General features: G+C 39.7%; 1 protein-coding gene across 4 annotated transcripts in view; it reads left to right on the forward strand.

Annotated features, from left to right (window-relative positions):
* CDKL5 (cyclin dependent kinase like 5) overlaps positions 1 to 19,082 on the forward strand; it is a 171,775-nt gene that overhangs the window by 127,717 nt on the left and 24,976 nt on the right. For 2 of the 4 annotated variants that reach the window (XM_036017172.1, XM_036017171.1), the window contains exons 13-18: positions 1,515 to 1,616; positions 1,977 to 2,082; positions 5,486 to 5,609; positions 13,129 to 13,228; positions 16,911 to 17,033; positions 18,243 to 18,362. In XM_036017172.1, the coding sequence (XP_035873065.1) occupies positions 1,515 to 1,616; positions 1,977 to 2,082; positions 5,486 to 5,609; positions 13,129 to 13,228; positions 16,911 to 17,033; positions 18,243 to 18,362 (675 nt within the window). The remainder of the gene's footprint in view (positions 1 to 1,514; positions 1,617 to 1,976; positions 2,083 to 5,485; positions 5,610 to 13,128; positions 13,229 to 16,910; positions 17,034 to 18,242; positions 18,363 to 19,082) is intronic. The other 2 variants (XM_036017173.1, XM_028523088.2) reach the window with 1 other exon arrangement.

A 19,082-nucleotide genomic window follows, 5' to 3' on the forward strand; every position in this document is an offset into this window, starting at 1 on the left:
CTAATTATAAAGTTACTGTGGGTTAAGCACAGACCCATACTGTTACAGGATGTTAAGTCCAGTTTAGGATGTCCAGTTGCCAAGCTGCAAGACAGTACAAATTTAAAGGCACAGAGACAGCAGACTGCTTGACAAGTAACTAAAGCCTCATGTGAATAAGTGAGGGGAATCACTTTCTTGCAAAGTGTTGTGGCTACCTTCAGGAGTTAAGGAGACTGGACTGGCACTATCATTTGAGAGTTTAGGTGAGATGTAAAGCATTTGTTTTCTAAACTGCTTTTTTAGAAGCCTTTGTGAACAATACAGGTGATAAAATTCATCTGAGATCTTGTCATAGAGTAGAAAGAAGAAAGGCTACATTGGATGATTTCCTGCCTAGAATCCTTTCATATAGTACATTGGGGACTGATGGGGAGAAAGACAAAGAGACTCAGGTTTGAAATTTTAAATAAAATGTTTTTGTGACACCACATAAGGCTCAAGATAATATGCAATACAGCTGACTCCTCTTATTGGCTTGGTAATTTTGTCCCTTAATCTTTTTTTTTTTCCTAAGGGTAGAAAATGCTGCCTTTTCCCTCATTGAACACCATTGTGGACCCATGCTGCTCTTAGCTTGTGAATCATTTCCTTGACAGAAATAGGTAGTGTCTCCCGAGATGAGCAGTGTCATAATAATGGTTAAGAAAATGCATGAGCCCTGGCTGGTGTGGCTTGGTGGATTGAGCAGTGGCCTGGGAACCAAAGGGTCGTTGGCTTGATTCCCAGTCAGGGCACATGCCTAGGTTGTGGGCCAGGTCCCCAGTAGGGGGCACACAAGAGGCAACCACCCACTGATGTTTCTGTCCCTCTCTTTCTCCCTTCCCCTCTGTCTAAAAAGAAATAAATAAAATCTTTTAAAAGAAAAGAAAATATATGAAATATAAGTACTGTTATCCTACAGAAGATGCAGGAGTAAACTTAAGTGCATAAAATACAGTAGTTAGAGAAGTTTTAAGACAGAATTTATTAAGACTAGTTATTCTATTCCTCTATATAGCTGAAGAACTTTAGTTTTCATCTGAATATGCCATATAATCCTTCATGAAAAATAGTTTTGGATCTACACAGTTCTTTTTGGAGAACTCAGCCTAAAATCTTCTAGATAAATTTTAGATTAACTAATAGAATCTGTAATTAGAGTGCTGCGCAGAACCATGACTATCTAGATAATGGGAAGATCATTTTTTTTTTGTTTTTAATAATTAATTGAACTATTTTCAGAGTAATTCATTCCCTGATGGCCTTAACTTTAATGAGAATTTCACTTTCCATCTGTGTGACACTTGTTTGATTTATTTTACATTCATCAGATGACTCAGTCTTTTATGGGACAATTTTTGTTTTAACCCACTAACATTTTCTCTTTTAGTCGGTTAAGGTACTGGTTATACCAAATAAAGCCCATGGCAATTTAGGTGATTTTCATCATTTATAAGGACACTCTTATAAATCCTTTTATATTTGACTTCCAGCCTGGGGAACAGCACCCTCCAGAGATGACTGTGGCAAGATCTTCTGTTAAAGAACCCTCCAGAGAAGGCAACCCTTCATTCCATGCGCGGCAGAAATCTGAGGTCTGCATTATCCAGAGTTGCTACCTTATATGATACAACTTTTCTGTAAAGATTGGTCATTTGACATCATTACAGCGTATCTTTCATTTTTTTTATTTTCCTTTTTTAATTACTTTTTTATTATTGTTCAAGTATAGTTGTCTCCATTTCCTCCCCACTCCTGCCCACCCTAGCCTATCTTTTAAAATTTATCCATACCTAATCTCCCACAAATAATTTGAACTGGCTTATAAAGTAGTTTCCTTCATACCATAATTCTGAGTTTTCTCTTTAAAAAATCCTGGAGTAAATTATAGATCAATGAGGTGCTATTCTAAGTTCACAGGCCATTTACTTTTATATAAACCTGTTTCCTCTCAGGGTGGAGCATATCATGATCCCCACTCTGATGATGGCACTGCCCCCAAAGAAAATAGACATCTGTACAATGATCCCGTTCCGAGGAGAGTTGGCAGCTTCTACCGAGGTAAGCCTGGCCGCCGACACCCAACAGGGTCCTCTCTCCTCTGCCCCTCACTGCATCTCCTGCCCACACCCCTCACTACATTTCACTGCCCTGGCTTCAGGTCCATGTAACTCACCTACTGTTGTCTTCCAACACTTCTCCCAGCTTCTAGTCTTGTTTCAAGTCATCTAGGCTTCTGACTTAGGTTCTTTGAGTAGTCTTCCTATTTTCAAGGTCATCAAAATAGTGTCTGGAATGACCTTTCTGAAGCCATATTCTGACCATACCACTCATTGATTCAATTAAGTGATAAAATACTTATTGATGTCACCTGTGGATCTAAGACTGTTCCAGTTTAGAACATGGCAGTGAACATGACAGTTGAAGCTCATCACCCTCACAGAGCTCACATCCTCATGGAAAGAGAGCACTATTAAATGTAATAATTATCTTGAGAAATAAAATGGAATAAATGCTATAGGAAAAAAAATAGAGCAAGGCAACTCATTGCCCACCACCCCACCTGCAGTTCTCTATCTCTCACCTGCTGAGAGTCCTCTGGCAGCTTCCCGTTAGCATCAGGACAAAATCTGAATTCCCTAGGACAGCATTCCAGGCTTTCCATTCCCAAGCCCGGCCATCCTTTTTGGCTGTTCCTCTTTCTTCTCTCGTGCCCAGCCTGTGGGACTCACAGGGGCCACCCCCTCCTGTGCCCTAAAACTCACTCTTTTCCCTGCTTGCATAGCTTGGCCCTGTCCCTTTTAAGATTCTACTGTGGGGTCTTCTGCAGTGTGATGTCTTCCCTGCCCACCCAGATGAATTGAAGTGTTTCCTCCCCTGTCCCACCCATGGTTCCTTGGTTAGACCTCTAACATGACACAGGCCACATGGTGCTGATTCTTTGCCTGCATTTCTCTCTCACAAGGTTGTGAGGCCCTTTATCTTTTCCTCCACCCTCATTGACTAGCATACTGCCTGACAGTTTCATTAATATTTATTGATTGAATGAAAGAAAATCTTCAAGTGTACTTGCACAGCTTTAAAAATGTACTTCTCTGTTTAATAGACAACCAAAACAGATGCTTTGGGGGATGTATCAGTTTAGGAGATGTTGACAGAGAAAGGCATCCCCTTTGATGAGCTGTGTAGAAACAGAGTGGGAGCCCCTGGGGAGCCCCAGCCTATATAGTAAGGAGACAGACAGCAAGCCCACCAGGGTGGGGCAAGGTCCTGGCTCTGGGAGCCTCAACTTTTCACAGTCTTCAAGGGTCACTGCGACCTTCTACCAATGCCCATATTCACATTGTCTGGCTTCTCACTATTGTGTTAATTTGGGAGGACAGCTGGCAAGGGGCAGGGATGGGGGCGGGAGGTCACGGACAGCTGCTCAGTCATTTTAACCAGGAACTGGAGCTAAATAAATATATCCAAGTGTTATTAAGGACTAAATGTATGTTGAATGACCAGGCTACTCTGTTCCCTCCCAGTTCCACCTTTGAAAAAAGCATAAATGCCATTTAGCCATTTAGTATATTTTTTTTCTCATGCCATGGTTACTTTAGAATCTTATGGGACTGAAATTTTAATTCAGATTACAGTTACCTAAAACAAATCTTGTGGTATACATGAGCAAAAGCCTTTTCTTCTATCACTGTAAGTTTTATTTCTGAAATGAATCATACGTGTGCCATTTCTATAGATGTCTGTGGAATATACTTTAATATAAAATGTTAACAAAATTCTAATCAGTCTGAAAGCAGTTTTATTTTGATTTCAAATAAATTAAATCAGTTAATATCAGCAAAACCCTTCATTTGTCTTCCTTATAATCCACTTCAATGTTTGGCAGGCAGAATATTTTTATTTTAGAAAGTCTAGAAATAGAAAACATTTAACTAGGTGAACATCTGGAGACAGCTGCCATTTCAATGATGCTACTAAATCTTAACTGGATGAAGATTTAGTGGTATCACCGAAATGATAAATGTTTCCAGAATACTTCCCGTTTTCAGTCCTATTGGTCAAGAGTCAAGTGAAATGATATCATTTATCTTTATATACAGCCTGTATATTCCTTTTATGATGAAATTTGCAATACGTTTTGATTTATGACCAAGCTTAGGAATTGACAGAAAAAATAGTAACCCCCACCTAAAAAGCAGAAAAGTATTTACTGAAATAAATTGTGGTTTATCTTTCTGTTTATTCCTGGATTGAGAACATAGAGAAAAAATTGTATTCTTGTGCAAGTAACCAAATTTCTTTGGAATTTAGTTTAAAATATATATATATAATTGATGCTACCTCCCAAGTGTCAAGGCTTAAACAATAGTTTGTATATTCTAGCACACATACAAGGCCTGTCCAGAAAGTATCAAGCCATGTGCTCTGAAAAATAGAGACATTTCTTGGAGAAGATACAAGAAACATTGTACATAGGATAATGACACCTCAGTCCCCTTCAAAGTATAGGCACCTTGGAACCTCACACACTTCTCCCAGTTGCCATCAGCTACCCTGTCACACTTTTCTGAATCTCATCAATTGTCTGAAATCTCTCCCCTTTCAAAGGTGATTTTAGTTTTGGGAAAAGCCAGAAGTCGCAGGGGGCCAAATCTGGGCTGTAGTGGGACTGAGTCACTTGGGTGACTTGATGTTTCCCCAAAAAACTCTGCACAAGATTTGATGCATAAGTGGGTGTGTTGTTGTGATGAAGCTGCCAATCACAGTTGCCCATAACTTCAGCCTTCTGAATCATCCAAATACCGTGGAAGAATGTTCAAGCTTAACATAAAATTTGATGCAGATTTGTTGCTGTACTCCCTCAAGTCATTTTGAATGTGACGACCACACAGTACACATGCTTACTCAATGGTATCTACTGCCCCTACTGACTAGTATGGTAAAGTTGTCATTGTTCATGCATGTGTATTCCGGTCTACTCTCCTTGGATGCTAGGTTACATCAGTGTCCTGCAAACCGTTATATTAACAATGGCTGGCCTTTTTTCTGGACAGACCTTGTATTATTAAGAATCACTTCAGACTAAGAATAGATTTTGCATAGTTGGGTCTATGATGTAAAAAAGCCTCAACTCCAAAGAATGTCAAAACAGTGAAGGGAGGCTATCATATTCATACTTTTAAATATCCTACAATGTTTTTCAATTTATCAGCCAATGGGTCAATTTATATTGCCTGGTGATATTTCCTGGTGTTAACTTACCCTCCCAAGTTGCTCTTGTAAGCAGTGAGGGTAGGGAGAAAGTTCCCTGGACTGTCTCCACCCTCAGAAAACACAGAAGTTATCTGAAGGGCAAATGAGGATTTTGACTAATCTGTTTATTTGTGTGAGAAAAACTGCAATAGAATAACTTGAATCCTGCTTTGACCAATAGATTACATCAGTGACTTTCTTTATTTAGTGCCATCTCCACGTCCAGATAATTCTTTCCATGAAAATAATGTGTCAACTAGAGTTTCTTCCCTACCATCAGACAGCAGTTCTGGAACTAACCACTCCAAAAGACAACCAGCATTTGAACCATGGTAAGTATTTTGGTTTGTTTTTACTCTTAATGTTTTCTAACTTGAGATTTGAGATTTCAAAGAAATTCTGGATAAACTTTTGAGCGTTCTTCCTCCTGTTAGGCTTTTCTTTCTCAAGAGAGATTGTTTGGTGTGGAAAATGTGATTTGTCATTATTTGTAATGGTTTCTGTCAAGTTTAGAATTTGTATTAAGTAATACATAAAAGAAAAAAAGTCTCCCAGATCAGTAAATACCTCATAAGTCTTCCATTGCATTCTTCTGACATGACTGGTGTCTTTCACTGTCTCCTCTTTTGTTGCTATTGAATCACCTAGCAGACACTTTGCTTAGCACTTTGTATGCACGGTCTCACACTCAGTTCTCACAGTCAGCCTTTGAAGTAGGAATGGCTCCCATTCTACAGATGAGCAGACGCAGTTTAGAAAAGGTAAGGAGCTTGTCTGGTGCTGGACAGCCAGTAACAGCAACCGGGGTGTAGACCGACGTGGGTTCTGAGTCCATAGCTCCTATCTTTCACCTCTATGCCACCCGACTTTTGTCAGGGTGAAAAGATAGAAATGGGGGAACAATTCTTTATGCTACCACGAAAGCATAATGGTAGCCAGACATTAAAATGATGTGCCAGCTTTGCTTGTCCTTGTATCTTTTTGTGTCATGTGTAATAAAAATTTAGGAAGATAATTATAACTCATGTCAGGGGTCCCCAACCCCCGGGCCACTAGCAAAGTTTGCCTAAGATCTGCCTTCTTCCCCCCAGCCTGAGCTCTGCCTCCTGCCCCCTCCCCGCCCTAGTCTGTGGAAAAACTGGTCCCTGGTGCCAAAGGTTGGAGACCACTGACATATATGAAGTCTCATTAGACCTATCTAGGAGTAAGAACTTTTTAAAAATAGTAATGTGGACTTTGTATTCTCGACTGCTCAGAATCCGGATGTGAGGGGTACTTACGTGTACTTCATAAAACTACCTACCAAGTCCTCCACCAGTAGAATCAATGGTACATCACTATAACACACTGAATTTAGAATGAGACCAGTCTGTCAGAGAGCCCATCTCTGGTGTTTGTTGCCAGAAGTCACAGAGGGCCTTAGGTCAGTTCTCCTAACCCTACAATTTGGACCCTGTTGGCAGGGTTATATCAAAGATTCATTGTTACTGTGCCCAGTGGTGAAAATAATGTAATTATTTTTAAAACAGTAAGATTTTTAAAGCTATAAATACTTTTTCATGTATAAGCACACTTTACATCCATTGCCTTATTTATAAAATGACAAGTCTTAACATTAGTGACTAAGACAGTAGACTTTGGAAATAAATAGGGTATCTTCATTAATGTCACCTTCTGGCCATGTGACTTTAACCTCTCTGCACCTTGGTTTCTTTATCTGTAAAATGGGGCTAGGAAGAGCACCTCCTTCATAGGGTTAATGTGATCATTAATTGGGATAAACCCTCAAAAAGTGCCGAGAGTAGAGGTCCCCAACCTCTGGGCCATGGACTGGTACCGGTCTGGGCCTGTTAGCACCTGGACTGCACAGCAGGAGTTCAGCTTGAATGTAATGTGCTTGAGTCATCCCAAAACCGTGCTCCCCACCCTGGTCCATGGAAAAATTGTGTTCCACAAAACTGGTCCCTGGTGCCAAAAAGGTTGGGGACGGTTGACCCAGAGCAATGACTTGCTAACATCAGCAGTTTTTACCATTTATGTCCTCTAACTTCAATATGGCTTGTCAGGTGTCTCCCTGCCACTTAAACTTGCTCGTAAACTTTGGTGCATTCTTTCTTCGTGTGACTGTAGATAAGATCTCCTATACATTAACTCCTATACATAATGCCTCTCTCCTCTTCAATTCTCCTTCATGCTGCTCCCAGAACAGTTATCCTAAAGCCCCCAAAGTCTGACCCTCTGTGAAACCTGTGGGTCTCCTGCCTTGTGTCTGTGAGCAGCTTGAAGTCTCCTTGTTTATTTTGCCCTGCAGTTCCAACATCTAACATGGGACCTGGCACATACAAAGTACTCTGTAAAGGTTGGTTGACTTTGATTCTGTTGGTTTTAATTCCTTCCCTTTTTTAGGTGAATCTTTTGAATTCTCTCTTTCCTCTTGACTGCTTAGAGAAATAGCTGTTGCGTGAGTCTTGTGATTATTCAGGAAGCAAACTGTTACTACTCCCTACCCCACACCATCAGCACCCCCCCCCCCCGTCCACCGTTGTATCAGCCCTATATAATGTGTCAGGTGACTAGCTGGATGATCCTTCTTAAATCTCCTGTCCCTGAGATTTATGTGATCACCACTTGCCCTTCGTTAGTGATACTTCTCTTAGATCTGTCTATTGCTGTACAATTAGCTCAGCTCAGCACATAACTGTTGACTGAACCAGGTGGAACTACAGGGTCAGGAATTTAAATTTGAGATATATTATGGGGCATCATACTCTTACCCATTGGGTGCAGTATTGGTTGTAAATGTTCAAGTCTCTCTCTTCATTCTTTTGTACAATACACAACTTTTCAGGGGCCTGTGTTCTTGGCAGCTTCTCTCCATCTCTGTCTCCCCCTGAGTCTCTCCCCTAGGCTTTTCTCCCTTTAGTTTCTCTGTTAGTTCTCTGTATGTGTATATTTCAATGTAGTTTCTGCCTCTCTTTTTTCTTTTTCTGTCTCCTTCTCTCCCACTTGGGCTCTTTCTCTCTCTGTGTGTCTCTGACTTCCTTCTGTGTCTTTTATGATGCATGCACACTCAAGCTTTACTCCTAGCTTTCATCCTCTAGTTCAGGGATAATTTATTTTCTTTTCTGTTTTGGCCTCAGGGATCTTTCCCTGCCTGGATCATGGCCCCACCACCTCTGCTCCACTTCAGTTTGAAGATGTTTTCCTCATCATTCCCCCTCTACCCCAGGCCCTAGTTTATCCAGTACCTCTGAAAAGACACCGCGGAAAGTCTTTGATTCATCTTCCCTGTGTTTGGGGTCATCATAAGGAACAAAAGATACTGGGCTTTTTGTGCCACTCCTCTTTCCTTACCCTCTTCCGCCCCGATTCTCTCACTTCCATCTTGTTAGATAGACTCTTCTTCCCATCTCACATTCTGCTCCTCCTACGACCCAGTGTTTCAAGCCTTCACTTCCTCTCTTGCCAGCAGTAACATTCTTATAGTAATACCCATTCCCTTCCTGAGGCTGTAGTCACATATGCCCCTTAAAGATTTCCAGGATTGGCAGAAAGCTCTTTTACTACTGACACTTGACAGGCCTTTGAGATTTCATTAGACTTCCATTCTTGTTGGAAAGACGTTCTACCTGTTAATCTGAATACTCTTCTGTACAGACCCCAGTATGGGAGGACATAAACTATAGCATAAGCAAATACTTCTTTAATCTCTGGAGGTTGCAGAACATTAAAAGTAGCATTGCTAGTTGGACTTGATGCTCTCTGAGGTTCCTTTCAATGCTGAGTCCTGCTTTTGTGATTTCAGCCAACTACACTGTTCTGCCGGGTTCTCTAGAACCCTCACATGTCTGAATGCTATGGCCTGGAATTGAGTTTAGCGAAGTCTGTCTTTAGGCCTCATGCAAGAGGGTTTCATCTCCTTAATCTCAAAACTGCTTGTCAAAAGAAAGATCAAATTCCCGGGGTCTATGCCCAGTCTGTCATTGGAAAGAGGCTACAACACTGCACTTAAAGTATCTTTAACTTTTCAGTTATTTTATTCTCATCCATTACATCACATCTGAAGTTTTTCAGCTTTCAAAATTGTAAATGAATTATTCAGTATTCCAATACTCATTATTTTATTGGTTGTGTTGTATTATAAAACTTTCAGTTCAGAACTTGAGACTCTATCAAACTTCAGGTCCTGATGAGTTTCAGGAACACATGGGCCTACAGTACATGCATTTACTTCCTTGGGATCTCCATTACCTTTTAATTTTTTTAGTATATTTTATTGATTATGCTATTACAGTTGTCCCATTTCTCCCCTTCACTCTCCTCCCCCATGCACACTCCCTCCCACCCACATCCCCCCCTTTAGTTCATGTCCATGTGTCCTAAGTTCTTTAGCTTCTACATTTCCCATACTACTCTTGCCCTCCCCCTGTCTATTTTCTCCCTACCATCTATGCTACTTATTCTCTGTACCTTTTCCCCCTCTCTCTTCCTCCCACTCCCCTGTTGCTAACCCTTTGTGTGATCTCCATTTCTGTGGTTCTGTTCCTGTTCTAGTTGTGTACTTAGTTTGTTTTTTTTTTTTTAGGTGTGGTTATTAATAACTGAGTTTGCTATCTTTTTACTATTCATATTTTTTATCTTCTTTTTCTTAGATAAGTCCCTTTAACATTTCATATAATAAGGGCTTGGTGATGATGAACTCTTTTAACTTGACCTTATCTGGGAAGCACTTTATCTGCCCTTCCATTCTAAATGAAAGCTTTGCTGGATAGAGCAATCTAGGATGTAGGTCCTTGCCTTTCCTGACTTGGAATACTTCTTTCCAGCCCCTTCTTGCCTGTAAGGTCCCTTTTGAGAAATCAGTTGACAGTCTGATGGGAACTCCTTTGTAGGTGACTGTCCCCTTACCTATTGCTGCTTCTAGAATTCTCTCCTTCATTTTAATCTTGGGTAATGTAATTATGATGTGCCTTGGTGTGTTCCTCCTTGGGTCCAACTTCTTTGGGACTCTGAGCTTCCTGGACTTCCTGAAAGTCTATTTCCTTTGCCATATTGGGGAAGTTCTGTTTTATTATTTGTTCAAATAACCTTTCCACTTGTTGCTCTTCCTCTCCTCCTTCTGGTACCCCTATAATTAGAATGTTGGAATGTTTAAAGATGTCCTGGAGGTTCATAAGCCTCTCCTCATTTTTTTTTTAATTCTTGTTTCTTCATTCTTTTCTGATTGTATGGTTTTTTCTTCCTTCTGGTCCACTCCATTGATTTGAGACCCAGCATTCTTTCCATCACTATTGGTTCCCTGTGCATTTTTCTTCATTTCACTTGGTGTAGCCTTCATTTTTTCATCTGATTTGTGACCAAAATCAACCAATTTTGTGAGCATCTTGATCACCAGTGCTTTGAACTGTGCATCTGATAGGTTGGCTATCTCTTGGTCGCTTAAAAGTATTGGCTGTGGGGCTTTGATTTGTTCTTCCGTTTGAGTGTTTGTTTTGTTTGTTTGTTTGTTTTGTTTTGGGGGTTTTTTGGGGTTTTTTTTTTGGACTGGTCGCACCTGTTATGTAATGAGGGGCGGAGCCTTAGGTGTTCACTGGGGCAGGGCAACCCACATCACTGGGTTGTGATGCTGTATGGGGGCGTGGGGCCAGAGGGAACAATGGCACTTGCTCCATCCACTCTCTGTTGGATATCAGTCCCCTCTGCCCCTTTCCACAAGCAGATCGGGCTCTTCTGGTGCTGGTTCCCAGGTGGGTGGGCTTGTGTACATTCTAGGACCCTGTGGGTCTCTCCAACGAACTCTCCTGTGAGGCTGGGAGTCTCTTTGGCACCTCAGTTTCCACAAGTGTTTTCAATTGGTGCTTTAGGCTTTATTTCCCAGCACTGGGGCCCTGGGTTGTGCGGTCTGTCTGGCTGCCCATTTTCACCTGGTTTATCTGTGCTCGAATGTGTGACTGCAGACAGCCAGCTGCCTTGCGCGCCTCACTGGGTCTGCCCGTTGCCTCCCCACACCCAGGGTCTGCCACTGGGGTCTGCTAGTCGCCACCTGGGCCCTGCATGCCTGGGTCTGCCAGCCACCACTTTTTCCTGCCGCGACCCCTCTCTCCCGACTGCCCACTCCGTCCCTCTTACCAGTCTGGATGAATGGTTGTTGGACTTCCATACAGTTGAATTTTCTGTCTGTTCTGGTTGTTTTTTTGTTTCAAAATTTTTGTTGTCCTTAATTTTGGTTGTGAAAGGAGGCACAGTGTGTCCACCTATGCCTCCATCTTGGCCGGAAGTCCTGGGATCTCCATTACCTTTTAGGCTAAACACCTTAGAAGAACTAATCATTGCTTCTTTAAACAGGCATGGTGTTTACTTCCTATTTCTCTCTTCTTCCACCCCCACGTTTGATATTGAGTTCTTGTTTTTTCAAATAAATTTTTTGTGTAGCTTATAAAACTGTTTTTTATTATATCTGCAGTACATTTTGGTGTTGCAACTAAAAAGAAGAAATGATAAATCACCAAAATAATTTCTCTTGCCCAGAGATGATAGCTATTGACATTTTGTTTCATTTCTTCCTGCCTTTTAAAAATATATACATGTGCACATGTATCCCTTTCTTAAAAATATAGTTAGGCTCATATTATATAGAAAGTTTTGAATTCTGCTATTTTCACTTAGTATTATAGTTTGGATATTCCTTCATATTAGTGAAAATTCTTTGACAATGTGATCTATTTTTAATAGCTTCATGCTGTTTTCTATCATGCAAATCTATAATAGTTTATAGAGGTGTTTTCTGCCTTCACATAGATTTAATCAAGTAAAGGATGCTGCTTTGTTCATGTTTTTTCTTAGATGTTCTAGTAACTTCTTTGCTGTTAGATGTTCCAAAACCATAAGTATGAACAAACTCTGTCACCTTTAATGTTTCTACTCTTAATTTTAGGGAATAGTTAGTAGAAGGAATCCAGCAATTTGAGAAAATGGTTTTCCACAGTCATATAGATATTGGAATTTAAAGTAGAGCCAATGGAATGTGCCTTTTTGAAAAATAGTACCAGTTGGCTTGTTTTTCAAAAACTGTAAATTAAGTTATATAGGTCCTCTGTTAACAAACAAGTAACCAACTTGTTGGGGCCAAGGTATCTTGTTTGCTGTCATTTAATATCCTCTATTTGTATTAAAATGCCTGGGTGGTATCAGTGATATGAAGCTTAATGTCAGTATTTTGAATTAGAGGCTCCCCCCCTTCAGAAGAACCCTTTGTATTAAGCATTTTTCCTGTCCATGTTTTTTTTACCTTATCTATTTTTATTTAGTTTTAATAAATGGATATGAAATTTTTATGAAGGAATTTTCTAGTTTCATGTAATTCTTCTACTTATAATGTTTCTGCATTGATTTTTTGTTTGTTTGTTTTTTAATGTTCTATACTTTTGCAGGCCAGTAATAATGAACTTGTCAAGCTGGTTTTAAGAAGGTAAACAGAAACATGAAGATAAGGAAAATGTTTCTGCTCTTTCCCTTGGAGGGTTGCAGAAAAAGCAGGCTTTAGACCATGTACTTTTCAAACTCCTAATTCTAAGGTTTTCAACAACATGGAAATGGTCCTGCAGCAGAGTCACAGATAATTTGTATTAATGCTCAAATTGCTAGTTTGAGTCTGAGCCAAAGGCTAATCATTAACCATGGTCCATTAGATTCAGTTCCTCCTATGCTTTTAGGACACTCCTTACCTGTGTGCTTGAATCTTCATGGCTATTTGAACCCAGTGTCATGCACTTTCCATCTTCATTATATTTGTCATACGATGGTAGGAGAACAATCGAAAAATCAATATGATAAAAATGTCTTCCCATTTAGGAAAAGTCCTGAAAACATTAGTCATTCCGAACAACTCAAGGAAAAAGAAAAACAAGGCTTTTTCAGGTCAATGAAAAAGAAAAAGAAGAAATCTCAAACAGTAAGTAGATGGCTAATTTCTATATTCAATAGCATACTAGTCTGCTTTAGTCTGTGGGTACTTTACATTTTGTACATGGCAATCATACTGCATTATTTTCTTATTGAGACCTGACATGCATACATTGTATGTGTTTCTTTCCCAAATTCTAAACAGCTATCCGCCTGTTACAGAGCTTTTTCCAGATTCAACAGAATCTCCAGGAATGGAAGAAATTTAATTTAGATGAGAGAGAACACTTTAAGCCTTTCTAAATGTCTTATCCATGAGGATTTGTATTCATGTAAAAACGATGCAGCTACAGGATTTATTTCTTTCTGGGGATTAAAGATATGCAAAAACTTAGTAAATGGTTTTGTTTTCTGTTTGATCTTAAAAGTCGTGTAATTAACCATCATTCATTTTTCTCCCCTGGCCGGTTATCCAATTACCATGTTGACAAGTGCACTTCTGGGCTGCAGAGTCACAGAGAGGAGATAGTATTTGACATTTCAGGGCTTGCTTTAGTAAGAAGATATGTTTATCCTGTGATTGAACTGTGAAATGGAACGAGTCTCAGGGAGCCCTCCGCCTGAACCCAGGGCTGGCTCCATGAAACCGTGCACATCACATCACTGAACCACCCAAGCAAGGATTTTGCTGGTTAGTGACTTGAGAAAACATGGGGAAGACAGGCCTCCAGGCCAGCAGGCACTACTTTACCTACGTGACGCCTGCTTCCCGCTTTGCTTTATGACATCTTCCAGACTAGGTAATGTTGAGTTGGCCATTTTAAATTACTTTGTTTCTAGTTTTACTTTTTATACATGATTAACTCTCATTGATTTAAAAAGGGATTCTAGGATTATGAATCAATGGTAAGTAAAGATGAGATACGTAGATGATAGTAGCAAAGAACAATACTGAAAGTAAGGATTTTGTCTCACAGATTACCTTTCTAGATTATTCTTTCACTTGCTTATTGTTAATTTATATGTTTTATTATAAAATAAATATGAGCTCATTACAGAAAACTTGAGGGGAAAAAAATGGATCATTTCTAATCTTACCACTCTGTCACAACTAGTATTAGGATCTTGATATATTTCCTCTTAGCTTTTAGCCTGTGTATAAGTTTATGGGGGAAAGATGTTTTTTGTTTGTTTGTTTTGGATAATAATAATCATTCTAGTACAATTTAAAATTCTGGCTTTTAACAGTATATCTCTCTATCAATATACACAACATGTATGTTACTACACAAATTTTATTATCTTCATTTTAATGGCTACATGAAGTGTTTATTTTTTAAAAACTGCCTATTGTCTCTAACTGAAATTCACTTAAAGCAGAATGTGAAATCAAAATACCACTCAATCAAATATTACTACATTTGTTATTTAGACTGGATGAACAAAACAGACCTGAATTAAAGTAGAAAAGCCCAAAATATTTACAGTGCTAATAAAATAATACTTTCATCATTGTCTATGGAACATTTGTCCATCATGAACATTGAACTCATACTACTTCCTTTTAACCACTCTTATTTTTATTTTAATGTTTTTGTTCTTAACCTCAGGTCTGTAGCCATTTGTGGGGTGTTTAAGTGAAAGAAAGTGGCAGAAACCAAGGGACTGAAGGTGTTTCGTGTATAGATTTGGCTTTTGATGTCTGTCTGTCTGTCTGAGACCAACATTAAACTTAAAGCCCGAGGCTCTCCATGGCCTAAGTCGAGTATATACATGTTGACTGACACTGTTAGATGTTGAAATAGTATAGGTTAGGGCAAATGGGAAAACTATGATTCTCTAACATCCTTTCCACTTGAATTTACTTTTTTAAGGTTTTCATGCATTTCATTTTTAATATGTAAAATAACTGCAAAATATCTCTATACAGGCCAATACCTTAAGTCTTCTTCCAAACCAGAAGTGTTTAGTACCTCTGGGTTTTTTAGTTAAAAAGTGTTTTTAAGGACTTTGATATCTAGAGTAAGAGTTCCAAAGAGTACTTAGTATATCCTGCCAGACCTCAGACTCCTAAGCCTGGCATTTTGTTAACTCTGCCCCCTACAAATAAGTAGAAATTAGAATTAAAATTTACTTTTTTTTATTTTTTATAACTCAGCAAAAGGAAACTGGGTAAGCAAGCTTTGAAAGATTTAGAGCTTTGTGGCATTTGCATAAGGTTCAAAAAAGGGGAAATCTAATTCCCAATCCACATAGAAAAGCAGGACATTTTAAAGCCTGGATGGATCCTAAATCTAGTTTAACCCTTTTAATTTCACTGATATAGGAACTGCCCAGGCAAGTTGTGACCTGCCTGAAGTTGCACTATCAAGTTGAGAGAACTAGAAGTGGGTTCTCTTGACTAGCAGGCCCAGCCTCAGTCCCTGCCACCGGCCCACCTCTGCAGAGAGCCTCTGGCCACTTGCTCCTGGGGTCTTTCTTGTGGCCTCCTTAGTGACACAAGTTAAACTCTTACCTGGGATCCCATCATGGGAACAGGAAACTTTGTGAGCTATTTTACTCAAATGTTCTCATATACACATCCATAAAAGAGGATGGAGGCCCTGGCTGGTGTGGCTCAGTGGATTGAGCACTGGCCTGGGAACCAAAGAGTCACCAGTTCGATTCCCAATCAGGGTGCATGCCTGAGTTGCAGGCCAGGTCCCCAGTCGGGGACACGCAAGAGGCAACCACACATTGATGTTTCTCTCCCTCTCTTTCTCTCTTCCTTCCCCTCTCTCTAAAAATAAATGAGTAAAATTTAAAATAAAGTCGATGGGAATACCTTTACATGCATTCTACTTCTCTGACAATTGAGATATCCACAACAGGGAAAAGAAGTGCCAAAAAAATAATTTTGTATTGCAAGGTGCCTTCTTAGACTCAAGCAAATCTGGAAGTCGCCTTGGGAAATCTGGCTTCAGTTCCACATCCAGAGACTTACATAAGCCCTCAGAGCATATGGTGACTCTGCCAACTTGGTAGTTGTACCCGAGTTAGTATCTATCTCAACTTGTAATCATGCTTTGGTTTAAAGACTGAAGTTTGTTTCTTCACTTTGAAAGCCCATATTCTGAATTGCATCAGATATTTTCCATGGGGTGAATTTTTCTAACAGCATAAAACCATGCTTCTTTGATGGTAGAATCCTGCAACAGTGATCTTTCCAAGTGATGTGTTCCGGTTCAAAAGTTGACCACATTCAAAGGGGTCTGCAGTACCTGTTTTGTTTTTTGTTTTTTTTCCCAAATAGGCAGATTGCATGGTAGATTATTTAGTTGCTGAGGTTTTCTCTAGCAGTTAGGAAGAGATTCATCAATAGCTCTTTAAACACAATTCTTTATAATAATTATATTTCTGATAATAACTAAATCCTTAAATGTTTTGTAAGCTTAGTATGAATGATGTGTGCAGGTCTCTGTGCATTCCTTCTGCAGGTGTTGATCATGGCCACATGTTCTCTCTCTGTATAGAAGTTTTTTGCATGTCTTCAATTACATTGTTGGCATCTTCATGTCTAAGTGAGAAATGACACAGTACCCTCTCTAGATGCACACACAGCACAGGCAGTCTCTCAGTGACTTAATATTTCACAAGTTGAGGGCTTCCAAGGGCTAGAAGTTTCAGTAAGAACACCTTTTTTTTTTTTCTTTTTTCTTTTGCAATTAGTTTATTTGTATCTTATATTGCAGACAGATTCCACCAACGGGGAGAATCCAAGCATCAAGAAATCCCTCTTTCCTCTTTTTAATTCAAAGAATCATTTAAAGCATAGTTCTTCTTTGAAAAAGCTTCCTGTAGTCACTCCACCCATGGTACCCATTTTTACGTATGGTAGCCCTGAAAACTGCTCCAGTAAACTTGTTTTACTGATGACAACAGCATGTCTTTTATTTTCATGGGGTCATATTCTCTTTGTGCTAGTTAAGTACCTGAGCCAGTTCCATAAATTCACTGAGATATAAATTCTTTGCCATTCTGGATTTTCTGAATCAGTTAAGGAGGTTGAAGCATTAAAGGCTACTAAGCAAACAAACTAGCGAAAGGCTAGTTTGGGTTGTCTGATTAGCCAGTTGTTGGCAGACAGCATTCATAAAACCCCTTATTTCTTGTAAAGAACTCAATTAACACTTACAGTTCACAAATATCTTTTTGTTTGGCTCACAAAGTGTGTTAACACTTGGTTGGCAGTTTGTTTCTTTCAAACCAAGTTGCATTGACCAAATTAAGTGAGCTAGCCGGCTCCATGAAAAACAGCTTCTGTTAATAGGTGATTTTGCTTTTTTCTTACCTGGCTGTAGCTTTTACTGGTCACTTGGTTTAAAGCCAGGGCTTTTGCTTGACATTTGGCATTAAGCTCCTGTGTTCACTAAAATCGGTGAACAAACCAATTGCATTCATCTGGAATTTGTGGCACGAATTTCCAGCATTTTCATTGTGCATAATACTAGACCCAGATTCTTTACTGGGCAGTGTCTTGTGATTATGACTCAACCATACTTTTCCACTTTGCTACCCCTGAAAACCTGCTAGACTTCTTTGAATACCAGCAAATGCGGTGTCTGGATCATTTTCCCAGCAGGAACAAATTTTTGTTTTATTGAACTGGTTCATAACCTAACTGCAATGTGGAATGAGGATACGACAGCAATTCCTGGTATAGCCCAATTTAACTGCTCTCTCTTACAGCGATTAAAACTAACAGCATGGGAATGCTTTAAGGGTTGAGGTTTTAACAAAGCTGCATGATCATCTGCCAATTTTTCCTAATGCAGGGAAAATTATTAAGAGGGCAGTAGAATTTAACTAGCATCACTTGCATTGTGAACACTGGAAGAGTCTGGGTTTTTTTTTTTAATTGGGTGTTTTTTCTTGTCTGTTTTTTGTTTTGGGGGTCTTTGGGGGGGAGGGGGTTGAGTTTTGGTTTGGTTTGATTTGCTTTTGTTCTCCTCTCGGGTGTGGTTCCATATCTTAATTAGGTTTATTGGTGTGCTGTTTAAATCCTGATCTATATTCTGCTCTAGGTGCCCAATTCTGAAGGCCCTGATCTTCTGACATTGCAGAAAGCCATTCACTCTGCTAGCACCCCAAGCAGCAGACCAAAGGAGTGGCGTCCTGAGAAGATCTCCGATCTACAGACCCAAGTGAGTGGCACCCACATCAATCCTAGACTCTTATACTGCAGCGATCATTTCTTCTAAGGGGAGGGGGGAGGTTGAGAAATTTGGCCTCTCGGTGTTTACAGCAAGGCTGAGTGTCTCCCCAGGGTATACCCTCACTAATAGCCAGGTGCACTTAGGGGTCCAGAGAGATCTTGTGTCAGTGACCCTTGTCCTACTAGAGAAAAAAGTGAGCTTCCATTCGGCTTCAACTAGCTAGGGGTAGGGCTGGGGGTGAGATTAAAGGATAAATAAGAAATGGCCCAGCTCTGGCTGATATGGCTCAGTGGATTGAACGTAAGCCTACAAACTAAGAGGTTACTGGTTAGATTTGCTGTCAGGGCATATGCCTGGGTTGCAGGCCAGGACACCAATAGGGGGCACATGAGAGGCAAGCACTTGCACATCGATGTTTCTCTCCCTCTCTTTCTCCCTCCCTTCTCCTCTCTCTGAAAATAAAGAAATAAAATATTTTTTAAAAAAGAAAGAATATTTAAACCTTTGAAATCCATACTATTTTTGATAGAAAATAGGCAAACTGTTGCATTAGGAAATACAGATTACATAGTATGTATAATCACATTTCTCTGTCATAATGGGGGAAGAAGCAAAAGTCATATCTGTAAATTTTTCAGGTAACTGAGGTTTATCTCCTTTAAACAACAGTTTTTATTGGAAATTTAAAAATACTATATCTTTTCAGTA

This window comes from Phyllostomus discolor, chromosome X (genome assembly GCF_004126475.2).
Source record: "Phyllostomus discolor isolate MPI-MPIP mPhyDis1 chromosome X, mPhyDis1.pri.v3, whole genome shotgun sequence".
In the NCBI taxonomy this organism is placed as follows: domain Eukaryota; kingdom Metazoa; phylum Chordata; class Mammalia; order Chiroptera; family Phyllostomidae; genus Phyllostomus; species Phyllostomus discolor.